The 25,562-nt window shown below is 55.9% G+C and overlaps 1 protein-coding gene across 1 annotated transcript in view; it reads right to left on the bottom strand.

Moving 5' to 3' along the window:
* Positions 1-7,997: 7,997 nt before the first annotated feature.
* The window catches only part of EPHA10 (EPH receptor A10), a 55,065-nt gene continuing 37,500 nt past the window's right edge, over positions 7,998-25,562 (bottom strand). Inside the window, exons 9-19 of the mRNA XM_064471231.1 lie at positions 23,223-23,385; positions 21,738-21,846; positions 21,415-21,470; positions 19,901-20,026; positions 17,947-18,132; positions 17,103-17,164; positions 16,774-16,977; positions 14,805-14,954; positions 14,427-14,620; positions 14,179-14,343; positions 7,998-13,664 (exon numbers count right to left, since the gene is read on the bottom strand). Coding sequence (XP_064327301.1) covers positions 13,550-13,664; positions 14,179-14,343; positions 14,427-14,620; positions 14,805-14,954; positions 16,774-16,977; positions 17,103-17,164; positions 17,947-18,132; positions 19,901-20,026; positions 21,415-21,470; positions 21,738-21,846; positions 23,223-23,385 — 1,530 coding nt within the window. The 3' untranslated portion in view covers positions 7,998-13,549. The remainder of the gene's footprint in view (positions 13,665-14,178; positions 14,344-14,426; positions 14,621-14,804; positions 14,955-16,773; positions 16,978-17,102; positions 17,165-17,946; positions 18,133-19,900; positions 20,027-21,414; positions 21,471-21,737; positions 21,847-23,222; positions 23,386-25,562) is intronic.

Genomic DNA, 25,562 nt, shown 5'->3' with positions numbered 1-25,562 from the left:
GCAAGACAATACTCTGTTAACAATAATTTTAACAGACTCGGGGAAACTCTTATCCTTTTGTGGGCAACGGTTACAGTCATAATAGCGTTTCCTTATAAAATAATTTAACCAGAACCTGCCCCAGATGCAGGCACCGTAGACCCTACTATGCACTTAATCGTGATTGGGACATCAAAGATGCTGCAGCGCTGACTGCAAACGTCTTTCCGCCCAGCTCAGCACAAACAGCTGCCCCACTAACACAAGCACTTCGACTGCCGGTGCTTGAGGCCGAGAGGGCTCGGGCACATCTGTGGGACGGGCGCCTCTGTCACGCACCCCGCTAGCGCGGCGCCCGGCTGGGCACCCGCCGCTCCCGAGCAAGCAAGGTCAGAACCACCGCCGGGCTCCACCGCGCTGCAGACCCGGGGCGGGGCTGAACTGGCGTGTGGTGCAACTGTTCTAACCTTCAGCCAGCAGGGATTTGGCGGCACCTTTACTAACACAAGAGACCCTTTTATTGGGCAGGACCAAGCACACGCTTGAGGAGGCCACTCGCATGAGGCTTCTTGCGGGGAACCGTGCGAGCCCAGCCCACCGCCGCCCTCTGGGCGCGAGGCTGGCGGTGCGGGACCAGCCACCTCACGGCAGGCGTGTAACAGCGTGCAACGCGCCTGGCACACGGCAACCCCTTGGGTCTCTCACACACACACACACACGTACTGACAGCACGAGGTTAAAATAGTTTCTTCAGGATTCCTGGTGATGAAATGGTGGAGAGGGAATGACTCTGTTGCTGTTCCTCGCATGAACCGCTGTAATGAGTTCTGCTTCTCCTGCAGAGCTGCATTATATCTTCATTTAATTTAACTTTGCCCAGAAATAGCCATAGTGAAAGCAGTCTGGGTCCCCGATCCTGTTTTCCCCCTGAGACGTACAGCATTACCAATTTACATACCACTTACCCCGGGAGCTTGTATTTACAGTCACAAACCGCTATTTATCCAGCACACCAATTGCCATCATCCCCAAGCACCTAAATCTCACAAAAAGCATTTTCATTGCCGTATTAATCTCTTCGTCTCCTGGCATTTAATAGAATTAACTTAAAAATATTTAACAGCATAAAACTCCCATGGCTGAGTGCCATCGCTGTGGTTGACTGGAGAAATTGCCCTGCTGCCTCCGTGCCTGGGACACCCGGAGCGCTTTGCTCCGCTGTGCTCGCGTACCTGGCCCTGCAGCCACAGGGGCTTTATGAGCAAGCATGGGCTGCCAGAGCTCCCCAGCCCCAGAGCTGAGGCCAGACAGCCCCTGGGCCGCAGCGGCAGCGGCACCTGCAGGGATGCCCCAGGTACCACCCTCCCTACGGGGTCCATCAGACGCGGCGAGTGCACCGAGGCTGGGAGCTGGCACGAGGATCAGGCCAACAGCTCTTGGTTTCCAAGCTGCATTGAGGCGGGAGCCTCGGGGTCAGACTGAGCGCTGGAAATCCCATGGTTCACCCAGAGAAGACGGCACCTGGGCAGGATGGGGAGAGGCACTGCCAGCACCTCGGCACAGCCCAAAATGAGCTGCAGAAGTGGGAGATAACTGCCTGCGTGCTGCTGCCCTGGTGCATCGCAGCGCCCGTGACATGGTGGGACATGGCCATTTGCAGGAAACAAATTAAGCTGAGCTACCTAAACACTGCAGCATGTTTTATTCATTGCTAAAAAACACAGCCGGCAGCATGGTCCATGCTGCTGTGCCCTGGCATGGGAACGCGCCTGCCTCTGCCCCGACTCCTCCTGGGTTCATGCTTTTGCTTTAAAAAGCAGAAGACCAGTTCCAGGTCTGTGGCCCCCTGGAGTGTCCCCGCTGCCTCTGCCCCCCGGCGCAGCTGTGACAAGGCCAGCTCGCCCACCACAGGCGCGAGGAGGGCTCAGTGGGATGCACAGCACGCGAGCGCCTTGTCCCGCACCGCTGCGTCGGGCTGGTTGTGTGATGTCCTTCCCCGGTGCTCATCTGGCCCTTGAAGGCTTGTCCAGACCTTTGCTTCACCACTGCCCCGGCGCTGCCCCACCATGCCTGAGCACTCTATTAAGCAGCCAGCTAACACAGACACAGCATTCCCCTGGGAAAGTGTCAGCAAGAACAGGCTTCATTAAAGAGAAAGGACTTGCAAGAAAAACCTGAATTGCCCAGTTCTAAGTTCTTATCCAAATGTGCAAGGTTTCCCCAAAGTGCCTCTTTATAACAGATGATCTAGGGCTCCGGCGGGGATACGATGCTGCTGCTTTATTTCAGCGGCATTATGGAACTTAAATACTGTGCAAGTTAATGGAGATGTTTATGACTGTGCATAAAACAGCGCGCTGTGCTCCCATTGTGCTGTGCAGAGAGCGAGGCCAGCTCTCCACGTGCTGCAGGTGCCTGGGGGTTTATCGCAGCACCCAGAGGCGGTGCCCAGCCTGCGACACCCCCCACCCAGGGGTGCTTCTGCCGCCTGCCCCTCCACACAGCGCCCGCGGCCGTTCTCCGGAGCACAGGGCTTCGTGCGCAGCAGGGCAGGCAGGAGGCCACCCCCGACCCCACTGCTGCGGGAGGCAGCGCGGCCACGGCAGTGGGGGTGGCACTCACAGCCGGGCAGCACGGCGCTGCTCAGCTGTGCTAAATGTTGGTGGGTAAATATTTCATCGCCCATTTGTAAAGTGTGACTTAATGAACATCCACATTCGGCAGCACCCCCAAGCCTGATGCGGCTGCATCTCTAATGGCTGTGTTTGCTCAGCTGTTGCCAATTCCCAGCACTTCAGGGAGTTTCTCTCATCTAATGAAAGTTTTATTAGGTGTGATACAGACCCATGCACGCAGCCTCTGCATCACTCCAGTCAGGCTCGCTGGCTTTTGCAGCTCAGGGTGCGCCGCGGGGCACAGGAGCCTCCACGGGCTGCCGCAGCGGCAGGGAGAGGACGTGCTGGCACGGCAGCGGTCGCGGTGCCCTGTGTGGTCTCAGGGTGCCAGCTGGTCACTCGGCCTGCTCCGCCGCGCCGAGCACCACGGACATCTGCTTCTCCTGAGAGGTGCCAAGGCCGCTTCAAAATTGCCCTTTTGCACTGAGCTTTGTGAACAGTTGTGCAAGGCTCCTCCTGGCACAACCGATTCCATAAAGTCTGGTCTGCTCATAAAGCAGGGCTCATTAAAATGGCCTTTTAACTCCTTGCATCCTTTAAGTCAGATGCCACCCTAAAAAAAGGGGGGGGGGGGAGAGCCTGGGGAGAACAGCTTATGAGAGCTCTTCATTGTTACAGAAACCCTCTAAACAACTTCCCGTCCCTCTTCTTTCCCCCTTTGCCACCAGAGACCTGCCACCAGCTTGCAGCCAGCAGCTGGTTAAGGACATGTCCCAGCCAGCAGCACCATCCCCATCCCAGGTGTGCTTTGCTTCCAAACACCATGTGGACAAAGCAAAGAGCGGGGGGGCAGCCCCTGTCAGCCCATGGACCCCTGCTGTGGGCTCCAGACGTGGCCGGTTATTGTAATGCAACAAAAGCAAGGCAGGTAAAGGGCCAGCTCAAGCTCCCCAGCGTGTGGCCTGTGCCGAGGTGGCGGCCCAGGGACTGAGCCCGACCCGCTGACTCAATACTGTTCCTCTGCTTTCGTTCGTGCCCCTTCAGCTGTGGCTGCTGCCCAGGAAGGCAGCCGCTGCACCGAGCGATAACAGCATCCCTTTGTCTGATCCTGAAGCTGCTTGTCAGCCTCGGCAAGATAAAAAGGCCAAAGACATTTATAATTGTGTAATTAAACAGCTCCTGTGCCTCCCAGGCGTCGCTTGCTGCTGGGCAGGTGGCCCCGTTGGCAGCAGGCAATGGTAAGTGCAAAGGCGGCTAAGGTTACCCACGGGTGGGTGCTGCTGGCAGGCTCCCAGCCCTGCACTGAGCCCACCTGAACCAGGACGCGCCGCCAGCCCCAGCGCTTGCTTCAGCCCCGGTGCCGCTCAGCCAGTCCCCGCTCTGCGGCGGGCTCAGCCAAGCCAGCGCTCCGTGGCTGCTCCTGCCAGCCGCGGCCGGGACCGGCACCGCTGTCCCCTCTGCCGTGGCCAGCGGCAGGTCTGGCCGGCGGCTGCACCCGGCCCCGGCAGGGGATGGGAGGGGAGCAGAAGGAGCGCTTCCCTGCGGCCTCGACTCTGCTGGGTGGCTCAAACTGAGCCTGCGGCCTCGGCTTTAGTTAGAAGTGGTTTAAGCGAACGGTGTGGGGCCAAAGCAAGGAGGAAGGCCAGGGCCAGTGCAAGGCGGGCAAAGTCCTGAGCAGCTGAACGCATCCCCAACAACCCTCTCTTAAACTATCTTATCATACCTTTAATGGCCGTGTCGTTAATACACTACCTTCAGTGGATTTTCAGCTTTTGCCATTCGCAAAAGAGCGTGGGAGAGCTGCAGGCGCTGCCGGCGCAAGGAGACCCGGCGCGGCTGCCGGCCTCCCAGCCCCGGCTAACTCGTGCACTCTTCTCAAGGAAAGCCTGAGGGCTGGGGGCTGTGCTCCCCTCGGCAGCGCAGCCTCTGTTTTTCCCCAAATGATGTGTTTGGCTGCTGCCGTGCCCCAGTGCTCCCTCCAGGCTGTCGCCCCACCTGTGCGTCACCCGCAGGGCTGCTTTACGTGCTCATCAGTCACTTCGCTAAGGAAAAGGCTGATGAGCCCCATGTGGGTCTTTAGCCTCCCCCAGAGGCCTGGCTCGTGCTGAGGGTTAGCGAGCAGAGCTAAGCGCATCAGAGCATGGCTCTGAAAGTGCACAGGGTGGGCACCTCGTCCCTTCTCTGCGGGACACCGAGTCTCTGCAGGGCAGCGCCGCTACTGCTGCCTCACGGCCGTGCCCGTGGGGTGGCCGTCGCGCCGTGCCCCCACGCGGGCCCCGTCCCAGCCGAGGTGGGCAGCGCGCAGCACCGCCGGCAGCCCGGCACAGCGCCTGGGAGGGGACCCGTCCGTCGCAGCGAAGTCGTGGCGGGGAGGTGGGCGCTGGGGAGGAGCTGCAGCACTTTGGCTGTGCCCCAGCGCGTGCAGCGCTCTTCTCGCGCACCGAGGCGGTGGGAGATTGATACGAGGAGGAAAGCTGCATCCGTCCCCGTGACACCTGAACAGGCAGATCACTGATTATGATGATAGATGGCACCAGCTCTTCCTGATAATTAGCAGTTGTTAATATTTAAACATTGCTCTTCATCTAGAGCCAGGCTCTTTCTAATATTCCCTGGGCATTGCTCTCCTCCTGCCCGTCCCGTCCCCACGCGTGTCCCAGAGGCAGCACAGGGAGGATGGGGGACATGCCAGTGAGGCTGGGCTTGTCCGACCCCTCCATGCTGCTGCCACCGCAGCGGCTCATCCCAGCCTCGTCAGCCACCACAGCAGAGGGGGCCACGCAGCCTCTGTAGTAAATGTCCAAAAGAGGAATGGGGAAGGTGATGGATTTCATGTTTGAGGCCGCTAAGTGGGAGCGAGGGGCAAGAGGAGGAGACCTGGCTCTTCCTTTGCTTTCCCTGAGACACCGACCAGCTCGCGGGGCTGGCTGGACTCTGCAGCCAGCTGCTTTTATGGGCACCATGCAATAAATGCCTTATTTAAAAAAAATCTCCCCATATGAGGCAGCACCTGCCAAGTTCTGAGCCCTTCCCTGACTGATCGCTGCTGCATCTCGCCTTTTACTGTGTCTCAGCTGTATCAGCTTATTGATCCCTCCTTTGTCACCAGAGAGCAGCGTCCCCCGTTGCAGCACGCTCTCCGTCCGGGCTGGGCGTGAGCCGGGGGTGTGAGCCCGGGCTGGGCGTGAGCCGGGGGTGCGAGCCCGGGCTGGCAGTGGGAAGCTCCGAGGTGCAGGACCTGACGCCTGCACAGCTCAGTTGTGGGCCAGCCATGCACGGCGTGATAGCCGTGCTGTTTGCTGTGATTTTCTAGACATTTTCCAGAGCTAGCTTTCTTCCTCTAAGACACTGCATGTGTCACAAGCCAGTAAGTCCTTCGCTGGATATACAAGACACATGCACAGTTGCAGACCAAACTGTAATTTTCCACCTCAACCCTCTGAATCAGGGAAGTAGAATTAGATGGAGAGAGGTTTTCTCTGGTCTGTTGTGTAGAAAATATTCACAGTCTGGTCAGCTCCATCAGCAGGGGGTGGGGGAAGAAGGGAGCAGCAGCTTCAATGTCAACCTGTGCAATCCATCACCGTCAACAGGAGAGGCGTAAAACAGAGCACTAAGTTATAAGGACAAAGCTTCCAGCTCAAACAGGGCAGGGAGAGGCTGACACTGCTCAGTGCAGCAGCTTGACCCAATAAGCCAGAAAATCTGCTTCCAGGGCAGGCAATGCAGCGAAGTGCTCAAGTATGGACCGGTGGGTGGGACAGCTGGGGAACTCTGCTCCCTGGGTGGCAGAGGGGAAGGAACCCCTTTTGTGCCATTAATTAACACCAGTTAATTATACAGGCGTGTAATAACTCATTTCTGGGCAATTACCTTCCCCCCCTCCCCGCGCTACACACAAAGCATCAAGTGAGATGAGCTCAAACCTGCCAGGCCAGACAGGAGAAGGGCTCCTGGGTCTGAAAGCCAGGACCAAGGCCTAGACCTAGCTGGGAGGGGGCCCAGAGCTGCTGGCTCTCACGAGGCGGCCACGGCCCGGGACCCGGGGCTGGTGCCTTTCGCGCTGACCCTTCCCGGTGCTGCCGCTGCTTTCTCGGCCGTCCCTGCAAGCTGCCGCACGCAGCCCACCGCAGACTCACCTCCGTATGACACGATCTATTAATGGCTCGATTTACACGGGACGCTGCAGCCTTCGCCTGCCGTGGGCGCACCGCGGGCTGATCGGCTCACGGTCCCTTTGCCGGCACTCCTGCCTGCCCGCCGGCCCCGAGGGAGGGCGATGTCTGTAGCTGGAGACCCCCACCACCCCCAGCATCAGCCACATCCTCCACTGCACACCCCCGTTGTCTGTGCTGGGGGTAACCAGCCTCCCGGCAGCACAGGGGTCCCCAGCCGGGGGGGGAAGGCATCCCACAGCCCCCAGCCAAGACCGTGCAGGGAAGGTCACGGAAGAGGGGCAAAACCGTCACCCATGGACCACAGGAGGCACAACCACAGATAACTCTGGGCAAAATATACATCTGCTTGGCTGTGACTTGCAATCCACTACCCTGACCCCGCTTCAGAGCTCTAATTATTTCTTTATAGTGCCAATATAGCCCTGGCCAGGCTCCTAGTGAAGACTGGCTGAATTAATTGATCGACAGAAGGCAAATAGACTTCACCCATCTTAAGCACCCGTTCAGTTCCTTTTTTCTAGCAGCTGTCACTGTTGCCGCACACTGAAACGAGGCTTTTGTACACGTTGGCATTAAGCAACCTAAGAAAAAGACAAGAAATGCAAACTAGCAAGAGTCACATTGAATTATTTCTAAATATTGTTTGTGCAGTGTGTGCATTTAACATGCTGGCCATGCACTGCTTCCTTTTACTCAATTAAACAATTAATTACGTGCCTTGAGCACAGTAACGCTGCAGTGTTTTCCCTCTGCTCAGCAGCATCCCCACACTTACACAGCAACACGTATATTAGACTGACAATTTCACCTGTATTGACAGATCCACCCTGTGAGTGCTTCCAAGATTATCTGGTCCTCAGGGCTATGGGGGGGTTGCTGCTGGCCCGAACAGCACCTGGCCTGACAGGCAAAGCAACAGACCTTTCTGTCCACAAAACACACAGGCTGACCAGTTAAGTAATGGGTTTTTTCCCCCCAACGAAGTGTCAATAGCAAGAAACCACCATCCTGAGTTCCATCGTTGCTGCCACCTCTGCAGCAAGAGCAAAGGCTCTCATCTTAGCACACGGGCTATTTAATAGAACAATGCATCATTCCGCACCTCGCTGCTACTGGAACTACACCCTACCTGGCACCTGCTACCCTTGCTAAAGCGGTACTTCTCATCAGAACACCCGAAATGACCCACACAGACAAGCCAGGGCAGAATTAGTGGTTATTTTTATTTAGTTGTTTAGGTATCTCATTATTGCAATCTTTAAATAGCTTAATAAATACAAAATTAACAAAAATGTCAATAGATCTTTATTACCATTTTTCATTATTATTATCATTAATTATTCCAAACCTACAGTGATTCCCTGGAGATGTCTGACTATAGTTCAAACATGAAATGCACAGTGTCCCTTATGATATTATATTACATTCGTTTCAAGCTTATAAAAATATATATTGACTTCTCAAGTATGTATTTACAATATATAACACATGGTTAATGAATATCAAAAAGCATCTGGAGATGAACCAACTTGATTCCAGTTTTGGTTTTGCACCGGGGGGGCGTCGCAGGGCGCCGGCGACCGAAGCCGCACGTCCTGCCCGTAGCGAGCAGCGGCGCGTCGGGCTGCAGCCAGAGCCTCCCCAGTTGTGGCTCCAGCGCATCGCCCCTGCCCTGATGCTGCCGAGGGCCTTTGGCCATCCCCGGGGGCTGGGGGACACAGCCCTCGGCCCCACTTGCTCACGCGCCCCTGGAGCGCCGAGGGCCCGATCCTGCAGGCGCCGTGCCTTGCTGTGCAGGACGCGGCGCACAGACCGGCCGTGCCGTTAGGATCCGTCCTTCTCTCCTCGTGGAAAACAAGACACGGCACAGGAGGGGAGGATCCAGGGGCCACAGATGAGGGAGCTCGGGGGAAAGGGCCTCTCCTGCAAGAATCCTCCGGCACAGCGGAGCTGCAGCGAGCAGCAGGAATCGCCCTCCAGCCATCCCAGGAGAGGCTGTGCTGTGCCTTTTCTCACTGGCGGCGAGGAACGTCCAGTGCAGATGTTCCCACAAGGAATATCAAGCAGAACCCAGAAAGAGGAGGTTTCCTGCTACCGCATCAGGGCAGCAAAGCGCACTGTGCAGCCTCCCAGACACCGGCTCTGACGACTCAAGGGCTGGACCATGTTGTTACCCCAACAAAAGCACCCGGCCTTTGGCTGCCGACACACAGAGCTGCTGTGCCGCACCTCCAGAGGACACACAACGGGAACAGGGTCCTGCTTTACAGTCACAAGGTACCGACAGCTGATGGGACGCGCCAAGGGATGGGGGTTGCTTACCAGGTGCTTCTCTGCACACGAGCAGCCAACGGTCCTCTCCGCACAGGAGCTTAGGCACAGGCGCTTGCGCTGCTCCCCTAATTCATACCTGGCCTCCGCTCTGTGAACAGCTAAAATCTAATCCTCTTGTAACTGTACTTATTAGCTCCAGCAAAGCCTGCAGATTACAAAACGCTCGCCCTTTTTCCTTCTCTGAACACGCCAATTAATGCTAACGCTGCTGCAGCCAGGCTGCGTGTGCTTGGCCAGCCCTGAGCCCGCATTAGCACTGCTGTGATCGGGGCTTCCCCACAGCCCAGGGACGAGGAAGGAGCCTTGCACCGTGGCAGAGGCTGGATGGGCAGAGACTGAAATCTTTCTGAGGCATTTCCCTTGGTCAAGCAGCTTCAAAATAGTGTTGCTAATTAATTTAATTTTAAGGCATTGAATACTTCCCCAAAGAAAAGTGCTGAGAGGATGCAAGCTAATTTTAAAATCATAACCACCTATAACTTAATCTGCTTGTTTTATTATCTTCAGGGTCGATGAGGAGCTCAATTAAAAGTGCTTATTGTTACCACAAGTAAAGCTAGAAAGCATATATCCATTATGTGCTTCTTTTCTTTCTTGAAGGAGAGGCCAGGAAAGCAAATGCCTTGTTTCTGCTGAGTTAGAGCACAGTCCCATCCACAGCACCGTACTAACAGCAACGGCTGCCTGAAACACCACATCCAAGTCCCTCAAAGTAAGTCAGAAAAGTAATTAAACACTGAATTTCTTTTGGGAACAGCTAGAGAGACTCAGACAAAGAAATTACATCTTCAGTTCTGATTGTGCTAGAGAATGTAGTGCAGTGGGGGAAACACTAAAGAAATGATTGAAAGATGGTTGCATTTTCACTTGAGAGTACTCTAGCACAGCGTGAGCATCATGCCACTACACAGCAAATGGCCCCGGAGGCTCGGGGCTGCCAGCCCCATGCAGAGCTCAGCTGCTTTGGGGGGCACGCACCCCTGCCCACACGGCCACGGCAGCTTCCCAAGGGCCCACGGCGCCCCGCACGCCACCAGCCGCTGGAGCCCAGGAGAAATTGCCATGACTCTAGATAAGCTGTGCTGAGGTTTATCTCTCCAGCTAGGAACGCTCAGATCCCAGCTGCTGAGAGCAAGCCATGGGCGAGCAGCACCCAGAGCTGGCCCCTCCTCGCATCGCTAACTTGGAGACAGGGTCTGTTCTAGGGGGATTCAAGAGGAACGTGTTGCTGTGTGCTCATGGCCAGGTCTGTTTCCCAGCCTCTGAGGCACTCTGTCACCTTGTCACCAAGCCCTGGATTTCCCCAGACCTCCTTGAAAGCAGCTGCACCAATCTGGAGCCAGTCCCTCCGGCTGTGACCTCCCAGCAAGGCTCCCAGCATCCCGGCGCAGGAGGCTGCTGGAAATCCCAGCAGACAGGACGAGAGCAGGGAGAGGATCTGGAATCAAGTCAGTTCAACTCCCTGCCTAGAGAACCATAATATACTTTCTCTATAGATAAAATGTAAACATAAAGACTATACAAATTGCACTTGATCCTTGGGATCTGGCATTTCTACCAAATGAAGGTTTCGGTTCATCATTATTACTCTTCTGGGTGTGAAACCGCAGGGTGGCGAGCGACCAACTGGTCTGGACACAGGCCAAACTTAAAGACAAATTATTTCCATTAAAAAGCATAACCAAATGACATTGGGGGATGTTTAAACTGCAGAGGTGGCAGGAAGGAGAGAGCTTGTTTGCCCCGGAGAGCAGCAAACTCCCCGCAGCACGCCCAGCACTTGCACGCTGCCGGGGCGGCTCCGCCTGCGCCCCCGACCGACAGCAGCTCCCGGCCCCGGCGGGTGAGGGTACCCGTCTCAAGCTCTGCAGACTGGTCTGCGCTGGCTCACACTCCCCTTTGCGTTCGCTACCGGGAGCTCAAACCCTGCACGGGGGAAGGAGCCCCTCTCCCCGCCAGCCTGCGCCGCCGGGGCTGCAGGAGGCGAGAGCGGCCGGCAGCGCGCGGTGCTCGCCACGGCGCTGCCTGGGAACGCTGGCACGAGGCAGAGAGCTCTGATCTCTGACACAATCAAGCTAAAGGATCTGAAAAAAGTGAAATCTTGTCAGCCTTGAGCACTCCTGGACCCAGCCCTGCCACGCGGCCGAGCCAGAGGAGCCCGAGCAGCGGTGAAATGGAAACCACCGCAAATGAGGCTTCACTGAACAGAAGCTGGACCCCCACAGTAACGTGTTCTGCGAAGGCCAGCAGGCCCAGGGCAGCCGCGAGCACCTACAGTCATCCCGCTGTGCTTGAGCGCACGACTGGGAGAGAAGGAAGATGCCCGGGCAGGGCAGGTGCCGTACCGGCCCCGTCAGAGCCTGCCCCGGGGCCCCCCGCTCAGTCCCCTCGGAGCAGGCTAAGGGACAGATCTGACTCGAACGGGTCTCCAGCTGCACTGGGAACATCTCCCACAGCATTCATTCCCTTTGTAAATCTTTGCCTTTCATCATTAATAATTCACTTGCAATACTTACAGATGATAATAAAAGGCCTACAAAACTCTGTACAAGGCTGCAAAGACCCATTTAATTAACTAACTTCAAGGAAACTTGTATTATTAAGCAGATGCTATTTATGTCTTCCATCAGGGACACGGCCTGCACCAGTGGGAACTGCCAGCGTGCAAGACAGGCAGTACCGCGCTACCATCTGCAACAAAATAAAGTGCTGATGTGCCCTCATTTGCACAGTGGGATTTCAGGGATTCCACGGATGCAATGGCCAGTTCTGGGGTGCGTGGTCCCTTCGGCACAGCCCCTGCAGCCGCTTCAGACACCCCGACCCAGCGTGCACCCCACTGCAGAGGCTGTGGGTGCTGTGGGGCACGCTGGCACTGCAGCCCTTGGGCACGGACCTCCCCCCAGCCGTCAACCCGTGGTGGAAAACTGATGCCCTGGCACGGCCGAGCAGCCGAGCTGCTGCCTCTCCCGTCCCTGCTCCCGACCCGGCACGGAGCAGCCGGAGGAGGGGAAAGGCACTCACCACAGCTGAGGTGGGCCTTCCAGCGGCCAGGGGCACGCTGCCACAGCAGACACGGGAAGCATCCACCCAAAGCACTGCTATGCCCGCTGTCCCTTGGACTCCAAACCAATTCCCAGGTTTTCATCCCATTTTGGATGAATTGGGAGGTTCCTTTCTGCCGCTGCACATTCAGTTAGTGCTGTTCATAAAGCCTTTCCCTGCAAAAGCCTGCAGACCCAGAGAGGGAAGAGCACCCCTCCACGTACAGCTCCGAGGCAGAGCAGGCACCTCTGAGCGGGACGCTCCAGCTCAGCTGATAGCAGGGAGTCCCCAGGCTCCGGCATCAGCCCACGGCACGCAGCAACGCTCTGCCTGCTTTGCCTAGGGGACAGCAGTCAGAGCCCATCACGGCTGCCCACAAAGCCAGCGAAGGCAAGACGCAGGATGCTTTGCCCGCAAAACTGCAAGGCAGGAATCAGGGAAGAACGGCTGAAGCAGCAACAGATGCTTTAGCCTCGGTCCCGCACGGGTGGCAGGTCTCTGCCTGCGGGCTCAGTCTGCCTGCGGGCAGCAGAGGGCTGCCTGCTGTTGCTCTGGTCTGTAAGTTCCCACCCCACCGCTGGGCTCCTGCAGCAAAACAAGGGACTGGGACCTGCACGAAAGGCAGCAAAGGCTGAGAGCATCAGCAGGGCAGCCCAAGGGCTCCACTGCTTGCCCTCCCGTGGCTATGGCTCTCTTCATCAAAGCTTTTCATTTCCTCCCCTCAAACTGTCTTGTCAAGAGAGCCTTAGAAATATTCAGCACCATTTGTTCTGCACTTCAGTGGAGAATATTTGTTTTTGTTCACCAACTGTGGTGTCAAGACTCAGTGAACTAACTCTTGGAGCGGAAGGGACACGGCTGGGGAAGTTTCCTTCAGCACAGCAGATGGGGAAAATAACCTTCCAGAAGTTGGGTGCTGGGTGTGAGCTGTGCTCCGGTCTCTAAAAATAAAAGCAATAAAAGCTCCTTGTGGGGTTGCTAGAACATGTCAGCTTGTATAAAAATACCCATGGATTTCACCAGTAGGATGCTCAATACGAAAATGCTGTCAGCTCTGGATTAAGACAGTGCACAAATGTCCATCCACCCTGTTAACCTAATTACCATATGAAACGGCATCATTACAGTTTGACTCATCTTACAAAGCAGTGCTAGGGAGAGCCACATCCACCTAGGCGCACCGCACACGTCCCAGGAGTCCTTGCCTTCCCTGGCACGGGGGACGGGAAGCCCTGCTCTCTTGCCATGTGGAATGACTTGTTTGGCAGCAGCCCAGCGATTCCCTACATCCCACCCGAAACCGTGAGGTTTCAGAGATTTGGTCCGGTTTGGGGCCGGCTGGCTGCCTCCTTCCCAGGAGCGCCGGGTCAGTGCTCTGCACGTCTGCAGGGGGCTGCTTCACACCTGCACGCCTCGGCCATGCATTTGGATCACCTGGGCCCGGAGAGTCTGGATCCCGCTCAGGATGGTCTTCTGGTGCTCCACCAGCGTGATCCCCAGGCTGAGGACATCTCTGCAAAACGAGCCCCGCGTCAGCCACGAAAAACAACCCCTAACCATAAAATGCCCCAACACCGACTGCCCCCAGGCAAGGGCAGCACAGGCTTCAGACTATCAGGCTACTGCAAACCTGCCAGAGTAAGAAATCTCCAACTTGCTGTCCCAAAGCAATACAGACCCTGCCTGGGAATCCAGGGGTCGCAGGTGCCTGCAGCACACCAAGCATGAGACGGCTCCCGGCCCTGCCTACATAAGTGTTACCAGCGAACTGCATTCGATTTGGCTCTGCTTTCTGGAAGGGACAGGCAACACTACTCTTATCAGAAACTACAGGTTTAAATCTCAGCTTCAAAAACCACCATCTGAGATGCACAACACACACAGCCCAACCCACACCAGTGAGCTCTTACAGATGCGTTTTGGAAGATCTGCCTTGTTTAGTGACACCTGACTGTAACCGTAAAGCAGAGCTCGCTCTCGCTGCACCCAGCGACATGAGGTTATAGCCAGGAAACCAGTTCACTTACTGGGCCGTCATCCTGGCCACCGATTCCAGGTAGCAGTAGCCCGCAGCGGTGAAGCTGTCTTTGTACCTGCCCATTTCTATCGCTTCCAGCCACTCTCCCACGGAGCTGAAAGAGGGAAAGGCTGAGAAGGTACGCTCGGTGAGGGGGATGGACGTGCTGTGGGACCTGCCAACAAAAGAGGGCGGTGAGTGGGGAGCCGGGAACCGGCAGGCAAAGCAGAACAGGCAGCAAAGCAAGAGAGGGCTCACCTGGTGCACGTGGAGCTGGGGCACTTTGGGGGCTCTGGGCTCTGCACCATCTTGCTCAGGATGTTATGAATGTGAGAGAACTTGGGTCTCTGGCTGCGGTCCTTCTGCCAGCAGTCGAGCATGAGCTGGTGGAGGGGCGGCTGGCAGTTCACCGGGGCGGGCAGGCGGAACCCATCCTCCACGGCCTTCATCACCTGCAGCGGCAGAGGGGACGCGGTCAGCTGCTGTGACGCAGATCACCCGCAAAACCCTGCTGCAAACCCCCTCGTCCCACCCCGCCTGGGGAGCGGGAGCAGCCCCTCCGCACACCGCAGAGCCACCCGCACACCACTAGCAAGGACAACGCCGTCATCAACAGCGCGGCCGCCGGGGACTCACGTCCTGGTTGGACATGTCCCAGTAGGGTCTCTCGCCGTAGGACATGACCTCCCACATGACGATGCCGAAGCTCCACACGTCACTGGCCGGGCTGAAGTGGTGATACTGGATGGCTTCGGGGGCCGACCACAGCACTAGGCTCTTCCCACGCTGGATGGGCAGAAGGGGAGAAGTGATGTGCTAGCACAGCAGGATGCAGCCCATGCACACGATTTCTGGGCAGCCGTTCATCGTGCCCTGCCCGGCATCGTGGGGCAGACGCCAAGCAAGCCCGCGTGCCACATGCGGGTCTTAGTACTAAGAGAAAACTTCTGCCTCAATTTGTTTTAAAATGGCCAGGCAACTGTATGCTGCATGGGAGTGTGAGTCCTGAAATATTAATGGGAGACAAGAATGTCTCTGGGAAGAGCTGATGGCATTTTATACATTAATATTTAATGAAAACCATTTCAGAACTGCGCAAACACACAGTCTCTCCACCCTGGCTTGCTCTCCTGTAATTAGCAATCCCCATCTCAGCATCTGCAGAGCCCTCTGGACGCACTAGGGGAAGCAGGCGACAGACACCACAGCTAATTGTAATTAACAGCAGGGAGACCTCGACCCCAAAGCCACAGCCCCACTGCACCACGGCGGGAGAAGCCCGGGCTCCTGCTGGGCTCCCCATCGCCCTCGCTCAGCAGGCTGCTCCGTACCCGGCGGCACACCAGCGCCGGGGCAACCCTGCTCAAGAGCTCTGAGGCACGACAGCCGTGGCTGAGCTACCGCTTCGCAGGCACCGCTCGCCACGGCTGGCATGGGGGGCTGTGCCGTGCCAAGGACTCTTCGGGGCGCTGGTGCTCTCCCCACGGAGCGCACTGAGCACGCCTCCCTGCAGCTAGTGATAACGGCTGAAAAAGTTTTCCGAGACTCTTTCTGCCACCAGCCTGCTCAGAGCTGGCAGCTGACGGCAGCGCACGCCCATACCCCGCACTGGGCCACAGGCACCGGGTCCCTGCAGGCAGCGCACGTCAGCCGCTGCCTCCTTGGCATTGCCCAATGCTCCCTGCAAACCATAAACGCTCATTTGATTGAGGAATCAATGCTCTTCAAAATATTAATGCCTGGTTAACGTGATGCACTAACAGCCCCAGCCGATACTGGCCGGCTGCGAGATGACAAATGAAATATGTCTTATTGCTCTGCAGTTAAAAATGCGTTGATGCACCCTCATGCGAAATGAGCCGCAGCAGCGTGCGAAAAAATCGGGGAGGGAGAGCCAGCTCCAGCAAGGGGCTGTGGGGCCTCGAGGGTCCCCGGGGCGCCTGCCCAGCCCGGCGGGCAGGGGCAGCCCCCCAGCTCCGCGCCCAAGGGCTCCCAGGCAGCTTCTCCAAGCGCACACAGGCGCTCGGGAGATGCGTTGGCTCGCAGAGCTGACAAGGCATAAGTGTGAATCAAGCAGGACTTAAATTCTTAATTGAAAACCATGAATTTCATTACAAGTGATAAAACAGACATAAGGAACCCTGAGGCTGCCAGGGCCGCCTCCAGCCACCACCGCCTCTGCCAGTTCACGCAGACGCAGCAGGGCTGCGGCCAGAGGAAGAGCGGTGCCGGGCAGCTGCTGTGAAGTTCCCTGGCTAAATGCATTTGATTTCTAACTGAGACAGAAGTTGTTAAGATGCAGAACCCGCATTCATACACGAGGAGGGAAACGGGAGCCTACGAAAAATACTGGTTCTGGAGTAGGATTGCTATATGTCGCATTGACTCCACCCATGGAAGCTGGCTGGCTTTGTTCTTCATCTTTATTCAGCATTCAGAGCAGGCTGCAAACCTCTCCAGTGGTGCCAGGCCCCAGTCCAAGCACTCCTGGCCATGGCCGTGCATTGCAGCCAGGGAGATGCACCTCTGCAGAGGTGGTGTAGCCGTTCTGCCGGCATTTTGCTTTCAGGGAATGTTGACAATGGAATTTGGAAATGCAGCTTACCATGGTGGAGAAGATGGTCTCCATCTTATCATCTTGTGGCCGTCTGAAACCAGTTATTTTGCAAGCCAGGCTGCTGTTCACAAGCACTTTGTGGGCAGCAAGACTTTTGTGTATGTAACCCATCTCTGCCAGGTACTTCATGCCAGAGGCAATCCCCTGCAGCATGCAAACGAGCTGGGTGGCTGTGAACTGTCCCTCGTGTTTCTGTAAAAAAAAAAAAGAGGAGGAAGGGCCAAAGGTGAGTAGTGCCCAGTTCCAGGGGGCACCGCCAGCAGAGCCCGAGCAGGTGGCAGACCCCAGCAGCTACCCCCGGCTCCCCCAGCACTCACCCTGAGAAAAGAGTCTAGCACGCCGTTCCCCATGTACTCCATCACTATCATCATGGTACTCCCTGCACGGACAGACAAGGAGCACTGTGTGAGTCCTGCCCGTTGCTCAGGCAGTGCTAACACTGCAGGTGTGCGAAACCCGCCTGCTGGCCTCCAGCGTGGCCAGCCTGCGCTGCCTGGCTGTGAAGGGAGACGAGGACTTCCCCTCAGACAGCCTGCAATGAGCAGTGGGTCTGAGGCTTTCCTGCTGTTCCCACCTGGGGTCCGACTGGATCCCCAGTGTTTCTTTTATCAGGACATTGAACCACATCGAAGGAGGACAAGCATTACTCAGTGAAAGCAAAAGCCACCAGCTCAGCCCAAGACTCAGGACAGAAATCCTTCCTTACCTAATAAAGAGGCTAGTTAAAATCAGCACACGTGCTCACGTTTCTTTGGATTTACATGAATATCCATTTAACTACAGCATCTGCAGCCTAGTTCCGCGCACACACTCCCACAAGAGCCGGGAGCCGTCAGAGTCATCTGTTTTACTGACAGAACCTCACTTCAATTTGCTTTTATTAAGAGAGCACAGTTTTGCTGCTAAGCCAGTCCTACTACCTGGATTTATTAATCTAGCCATAAGCGTTTTATTAATCATCAGAATGCTAATATAGCTAATACATGAGGAAACATCTGATTTCCAGAAAGCCAACAGTATTGCCCCTCCAGCACCAGGTCACCGCTCCAAAGCAACAGCTCAAGCGCACTGCCTGCACATGAGCCTTCCACGGCGCACGGCTCACGCCGCCCCGTGTCGCACAGCCCGGGACCCCCTCACCTCTGGTGGGGACCCCCTCACCTCTGGTGACGACCCCCTCCAGGCGGATGACGTTGGAGTGGTCGAACTGGCCCATGGTGCACGCCTCCGCCAGGAAGCAGCGCTGCTGCTTCTCCGAGCACCCTGCCCGCAGGGTCTGGATCGCCACCGGCAGCTCTCGCTTGCTGGGCAGCTTCAGGCATCCCCGGCAGATTTCTCCAAACTCTCCTGCACAGAGGGATGAGTTAAACAGCACCCATGGCAGGACATCCCTCGCAGCCCCCTGCTCGGCACGGCGCCTTCCCAGAGCCCCCCCGCAATCCCGTTCACACCACTCCTTTGTGCGCTGCCGCTGCTCCCTCTGCCGTGTCCAGACCACGAAAGAACGAGCTACCTGCTAGCCGACCTCTCGGCTTCCTCACGGCTTTCAGTATTGTTGTGTAAGGGCAGTTTTACTGAGCTGTTGCAACGTACTATAAAGACAGGTTATATATAATATCTATATACACCTGCTACAAAGCAAAGGGCAGCAGTCCTCTTCTGGGAAGTCAGCTTCCCTTTAGGGGTATTTTCTTTGCTTTGGGACCATAAAGTGCATTTCTGTGGCACAAGCAACGTGTCTTGCTGTGCAGACGAGCAAGACTTTCCCACCATTAATCGGAGGATTTGCCATTCCATAAACTCAGAAAAGCAGAGCCCTGCCTGAGAGCTTCCCTGCAGAGTCTGTTTTACCGTCTTCCCCCACCTCTGCCCAACACACAACCCTTGACTCAAGTTTAGCATCAGCACGCGATACTAAAAACATGTGATAACGCAATGCAATTTCTTCTTCCTCTTCCTACACCTCCAAGCCATTCTCTCCGTGCTCTGCTCAAGTGCATATTGCGCTTTTGACCCGTGAGGAGAAGATTAGCCCCCGGCCACCGAGTTCATGCTCCCTGGGCCCGGCCCATTCTGCTTCCCAGCTCGGCGCAGGCAGGGTCTGCTTCTCACGGAGCAGAGCGCGGCAGGGCCCCTGGGGCTCCGGCGGTCCTTGAGGCAGAGCATCCCACCCTGCACAGCCCCATGCTTCACAACAGGAGCTATGGCAAATTCGTAACGTAAAAGGCCAATATCGGCTTTACAGCACAAAATGTGTAGCTATGAAAAGCTTTATTGATTTGAAAGCCAGGTACTTGTTAGGTCAGCAGTGAGACAAACGTGCTCCCAAATTCCTTATATTTAAATGTCTTCCTGACATTGCTTGATTTTTTCAAACACCAATTTGAGAGGTGTGTGGGATTAGTCTCAGCTGCTCCACTCAGCAGCTACAAAGATGATAACCTCCTCTTCTCCTCAGTGTCCTCTTCCCTTCAACACTGTCCTTTAAGCTGGTGGGCAAGCCCTTCCCTCTTCCCTTCCTCCACCTCTTCTTTTTCTGCAGCTGAATTTATCTTTAGGAAAAGAAACGACAAAGAATAATCGTGTCTTCCATGTTCTGGCACACATTAGCGATTAAGGCTCCAGGGCCATTGAGGGGATTTTAATTTGCTTTTAAGTTTTAGGCAGTGAAGTTGATGAAAATCAATAAATCATTAGGTTCACATATGTTATAAATAGTTTTCATGCCGCTATCAACTGCCCCGATGCAGATAATTGCTGATGCTTTCTGGTCGGCACCTCACTCAGGTGGCTGTACTTAGCACCTCAGAAAAACAAACGGGAACACGCAATCAAGCTGCCGAACAAAATACTCGCCAGCCCCACTCCCACCTCCCTGCTGCCAGCATGTACCACCCCGAGACAGGAGCAAGAGTCGGTGGTGCCGACGGTGCCGGGGGACAAGGAGCTGCCCTGGGAGAGGCCGGCGAGGCGGGGAGAGCCCGCGGGCGGCAGCCGGAGGGCCGGCACGTGCCCACGGCACTGTGGCTTGGGCAGGGGCGAGCCGGGGCGAGAGGGGAGCGCTCGGCTGGGCACCGCCGAGCCACCGCCCCGGCGCCCGCGAGGAGGAACTTGCCTGTCCCAATGACCCTCTCAATTTTGATATTAGCGTTATCCAGCTCTTTGGCAAAGAGGTGCACAGCCTGCATGGGGTCTTCGCAAGTGTCAGGGTCGATGTACGTCCTCCTGGTTGGTATTTTAACTGCAGGAAAGCAGAAGAAGCACAAAGGGCACGTGAGGAAAGCTCGGCAGAGCTCCTGCCCGCCTGTCCTGCGAAACATTCTCGCACGTTTTCCATCTCCAGGTCTGCGGGCAGGATTAACTTGCCACCTTTTCATAAGCAAAGCAAAAGACTTGACTTTAAGGTTGCTAGGAAATTTCTTGTGGGATTAAATGAGCCTAATCACTCTGCTCCACTGCCACAACCCCTGGGTTAAAGGAGCTCCCGCCTGGACTGAGCCTATCTGCCACCCGTGCTAATCCTCGCGTACCTAAATCATCTCTGTTCAAGACCTCTAGGAGAGATAATTATAATAATGAACAACAGCCATGTTCCAGGTCCCCTCGATTAGCAGCAGGGACAGCGAAATACCTCCCACAGGCGCCTGCCATCTGCTGCATGGCAAGCGACTCTGCCCGGGAGCACGTCCAGAAGAACCGCATGCAACGAGGCTGACCCGCTTACAGGAGCCCCTGCAAAGCTCCGGAGGGGGAGCAGCCACCCGCTTGCTGCCGCTTCCTCAAACCCTAACCCACGTTTCCTGAAAACGGCCCGAGCACATCAGCTCTGCCGCGGGCCGGGCCCCTGCTAGAGCGCCGCTGCATCTCCCCCTCTCCCTGGGCAAGGCAAGGCGGACGACGGATGTCTTGCACGAGCTGCTTGGCCCATCCGGCACCAGCGCACGGGCAAACGGCTGAGCCCCGCTGCCCCTGGGAAGGGGTCCCACCACGCGAAACCTCCCTTCCACCACGGCTCCGTTTGCCTTCCTGAGGCTGCACAGCTGCTGCGCTCCCCTCACCCTGCACAGAAAGCCTCCGGCCGGCTCCCGAGGGCAGCTCAGCAGCGCGAGGCCCTTCAAAGCCAGGTGAAACGGCCAAGCTGCATCCGAGAAGCACGCAGGCTCTGCTGCTCCTGAAATGCTTCAGACAGAAGAGCATGTGTGCGCTTCACAGGCATATGCCAAGAATCAAATAAACTCATCAATCCTGAGATCTGAGTTTTCTTTGACAACTGTTCTCTGTAAAATTATTGCTGCTAAATAATCAAGAGTAGCCCCAGAAAACAAAGCTGCATTCTCACGTAGCCACTTGTGAAAAGCTGATGGAATAATTCATATGCCCCGTGGACAGCTGAAAGCATCCCCACTTCCTTCAGCACGGCAGTGACCTGCACGTGGGAAGGATGGACACTGGCTTATGAAGCTGTCAAGCCCCGTGTCCCCTGAGAGCCTCGCTGTGCCAAGCCCCTGCTCTGGGATAACGTGGCATGACAACACTTCAAAAGCAAGGATTTAGGGCTGTTTTGCTGGGAACAATAAATACAGGCGTCCCCACACAGCTGTAGCGGCACAGCGGCCAGGCTTCACTTACAATGGAAGTACAGCTCCTCATCCCCGTCCTGGCTGGCTTTGCTGTACCCACACTGTCTGCAACGAGAATGAAGATGCACGCATTTATCTGGGCAACAGCCTCTCACAGGGTATAAAAGCCTCGAGTCACAGTGCTCAGGAACAGAGTCCAGCCCCGCGGCAGGAGGAGCCAGCAGGCAGTTCAACCCAGCTCCCACGCTTAGGGCCGGTGCTGCCCCGGGCTCCCGAGAGCCCCTGCTGCGGGGGCTTCGCTGTGGTCCTCGTCCCCTGCCCCAGCCCCGAACCTCCTCAGTCCGTGCCCGGCTCAGCCACGGCTCCGCTCACCTCCTCCAGACCATCACGCCGATCACCATGGACACCAGCACCGTCAGCCCTGCGATGGCCACCACCGCGATGATGAGGACAGGGCTCTGCTCGCTGGAGGCCACCGTCACTGCGGGAGGGAAGCAGAGCCGGTCGGCAACGCGCCCTGGGGCAGGCCCAAGGCGTGGGGCAGCCCCGGCCGCTCCTCCCAGTGCCAGCCTGCGTCCTCCAGCAAGGTCTCCAGCCAGGCTACTTTTCACCATCCTCACCGCAATTCACAGCCTGGTCCGGTTTTAAAAGCTCAAGCTGGTGCAACCAGACCGGCGCGCAGGGCAGCGCTGCAGGCGCAGACGGAGCAACCCCAGCGCTGCCACACCCGGCTCCTGGTTTTGCTAATCAGCACTGAAGAAAGGCACTGAGGTTTATCGGAGGGACATATTAAAATTTATGGCTTACAAAAGGTTTTCCTTTATCACATTAATCCCTTCCCTTCCTGCTTTTGCAAACAGGGGTATTAGAAAGCTACATTCTATATAAAATTTTTATTGGCTTCAATTCATTCTGAAAATGTCTTCTGTGTGGCAAATGGATGCAATTTAAAGCCCTGTTAAACACAATCTGTGAGAGTCGTACTGAGCCAGCCACCTCGGGGCTTTTATTTCTAGCCAGGGTGGATTATTAAGCTGAAGCCCTACCATCTCTCCAAGTCCTCTTTTAGTCAGTGAAATAAGATGCTTCTGGACTATAGTTATGAATGGAAACTGTGAAAAAGAAAAGCCCCAGCAAATAACACTGATGCTGGCTGACCTTATTCAGCCGAGCAGCTAACAAGCCAAGTGCCTCACGAGCCAGGATGGCAGTGGGGGTAAGCAGCCATCTCCTACCTGGGGCACGCATCCAAGGCCAGCTGGATCTCCGGGCTGGTTTTGCCTCCTCTGCTGCAGCCCGTGCACCCAGCCACCCCGTCTCTGCAGCACCTGCTGTAGGCTGCACGGCTTCGCACACCCGGGCAGGACTGTGCACTCGACAGTTGCGCCGGCAGGGACCGACACTCACTCCCTTCCAGCGCCTGTTTGGTGGCCCCACAAAAGGGACCTGGTGAGATCTGCTCCAGCACCAACACGACGTGAAGGCAAACCAACCCCTAGTCACGGCGGCTCTGGTAAGCACTTTGACAGAGCAGAGACCCCGTGCCCAGCCCCTGCGCCACGGCGGACCCAGAGACTGGCTGCCCTCACCGATGCTGCACTGAGAAGGGTGAGGACGGGCACCTCCAGGACAGGCAGGTCAGCAGTAGCCACCTTGTTAAATTCAAATAGGAAAATGCAATTAAAAAGCAAGTCCTGGGAAGTACCTGCTCTTAGACCCAGAGGAACAGATGCTGCTACAGGAAACCACGAGCACCTGGGCAGGAGCGGCGAGCAGCAGCACCTCCACAGCTCGGCTCAGAGAGCCTCACGTCTGCAGGCGTGTGTGTAAGAGACAACGAGCCTTGCCAACACTTACGCTCTGCCAGCGTCTCCACTTCAATACTAGGGTTGTAGCTTCCATAGTCGGGCGAGGAAGATGTCCGGATTTGGAAAATATAAAGGGTGCCAGGCTTCAGGTTATTGACTGTCACGGCTGTTGATGTGGTTTTCACAGTTGAGTAACTTTGATCTCTCTGATCCTGTGAAATAATGAGATACCCGAGATCTAGCTGGACTCACAGCTGTGCCACGAAGCAGGCACAGCACAGCTGTATCTTCACCTCGCCTCTGGGTCCCATCAGGACAGTCTATCTAAACATAAAACCTTCAACAGAAAGAATACATTTACTAGATGTCTCATTAATAGAAATTACATGGAAAGGTCACAAGAAATGGCAGATGGAGCCAGATGATGCGCTATGAAGACAGGCGGAGGACGGGGCGTTGGGGAGCAGCTGTGCCATGCCGCACAGCTCCTCTCCTCCTGCCTGCCCCCATGCTGGGGCTTGGCTGCTGGCCCCCTCCTGCACCCCTGCTACAGCCGCTCAAGCCCCGGGGTAAATACACATGGACTAGCAGACACTGAATAATCAAAACTGGCAGGTGCATTTGCCAATGGTGCTGGTCCCCAGGGTTTTGCTCACTTGCCCAGGACCTACAGATCCCTCTGCTTCGACTAAGGGGGAGCGCGACGGGCAGCCCCCCTCCCGCAGCCGCTGCTGGAGGCGGTGAAGGCAGGGTGGGCTCTGCCCGGCCAGGCAGCCGGTGAGACGGCTGGGCAGCTCGTGCCGCTTTCACGCACCGGAGCAGCAAATCCCTGTGCCTCTGCTTCCCATGGTTTGCAAAGCAAACCAAGTCCCAGCCCTCCCGCCAGCTCCCGCAAAGCTTCCCGTGCTTCTGCGCAGCCACCAGAGACTGCTTTCTCAGCTGTGTCAGGTACTTCCAAACAAATTCCTCAGCAGAAGATGAGGCCGGTGACAACCCCGGTCCGGGACTGCACTATCTGAGGCTATTTTCCACCAGGAGCAGGGGTGGGCCGCGTCCCGCTGCCCCGGCGTCAGCCTCTCTCGGATCCCGCGCACGCTTGCTGCACCCGCGTTACGCCGAGGGCCAGCCGCAGCGAGCATCCCAGCCCTGTGATCTGGCGCAGGCAGCAGCCGTTCGTTACGCCGCTCCCAGGGCCGGGGACATCGCTGTGACATGGATTTGCCATTTGATACGCTTTTCCCATTGAATCGCCATAGTTAAAGTACAGCTTTAAAAGCCAAGATTAGAAACTAAGTTGATTTTTGTGTCAGCATCAAGAGCCTCATTTCAGTGAATAATTGCTAAACTATAGTTTGAATTCCCTACCAAGCAGGATGCTTCCTCATTTCACATACCCAGCGTATCTTATTGCTGCAGCCCATTTGCACAGGAATTACCATCTCAGGCTTCAGTGTTCACTCTCACCCACAGATTCCTCCTTTCAGATCTATCAGATGCTAAAAATCACATTAATATGAATCAGCTTCAAGGTAGCTTGTTTCTAAATACAGAACGCCAACATGTCACCTGCACAGTTTGCCTGACATGTAATCAGTTTCGTAACGAGCCTGAGCACATGCAGATAAGGTAATTTGTGGAACGGTGTCATAAACTGCATTTATTTTGATTTACAGCATTGTCCCTGCTCTCTGCCCACCAGTATTCCTTCTAAAACTCTCAAGCCACCGCACCTGTCAGATAACAGCTATTTTTAAAATTAAGAGACTGTCATAAAAATGTTCGCTTGTGCCCCCTCCTGTGTGGAAGACGACTCACAGCTCACCGGCATCACGGGTTTGGTGGCCCTCAGTCCTAAACCAGTGATGACCACAAGGTCCAACACTTTCCCAGAGAGAAGGCTATGAATACAGGTGTCATCTCATCAAATATTTAGAAACCCAGTATGGCTTAGCAGTCCCCGTCTAGCTGGCTAATGGCAAGCACCTCAGATTTCTAGATGTCCTTGAAAAAAAGCCATCCAATGCATACTAAAAAAAAATAAATGAAAATTCTTAGCTTTAGTCTTTCTCCCAGGGAGGTGTCAACATTAGGACTGGATGAAATCTTGCTGCACAGATGGGGGAAAGAAACCACTAATTAACATAAACTCTACAAATAACCCAAATTTCCTAAAACTTGCATAAGCAGATTGCATAACACTGTCTGAGAAGAAACGACCTTACTGGCCCCCATCTAAAGCGCTCCTCTTACTTTCAGGTGCCAGTAAAATCTTCGCAACAGCACCGTCCGCAGGCACGTACTCCCCCCCTCTCCCACCACCCAATCTGCACGCCACCGGGAGCGGCGGCACACGCTGCACCCCCCGGCTGGCCAGGGGAGCACCGGGAGG

Source organism: Phalacrocorax carbo, chromosome 22 (assembly GCF_963921805.1).
Source record: "Phalacrocorax carbo chromosome 22, bPhaCar2.1, whole genome shotgun sequence".
In the NCBI taxonomy this organism is placed as follows: Eukaryota; Metazoa; Chordata; class Aves; order Suliformes; family Phalacrocoracidae; genus Phalacrocorax; species Phalacrocorax carbo.
This window is presented reverse-complemented; position numbering and strand designations above follow the sequence as displayed.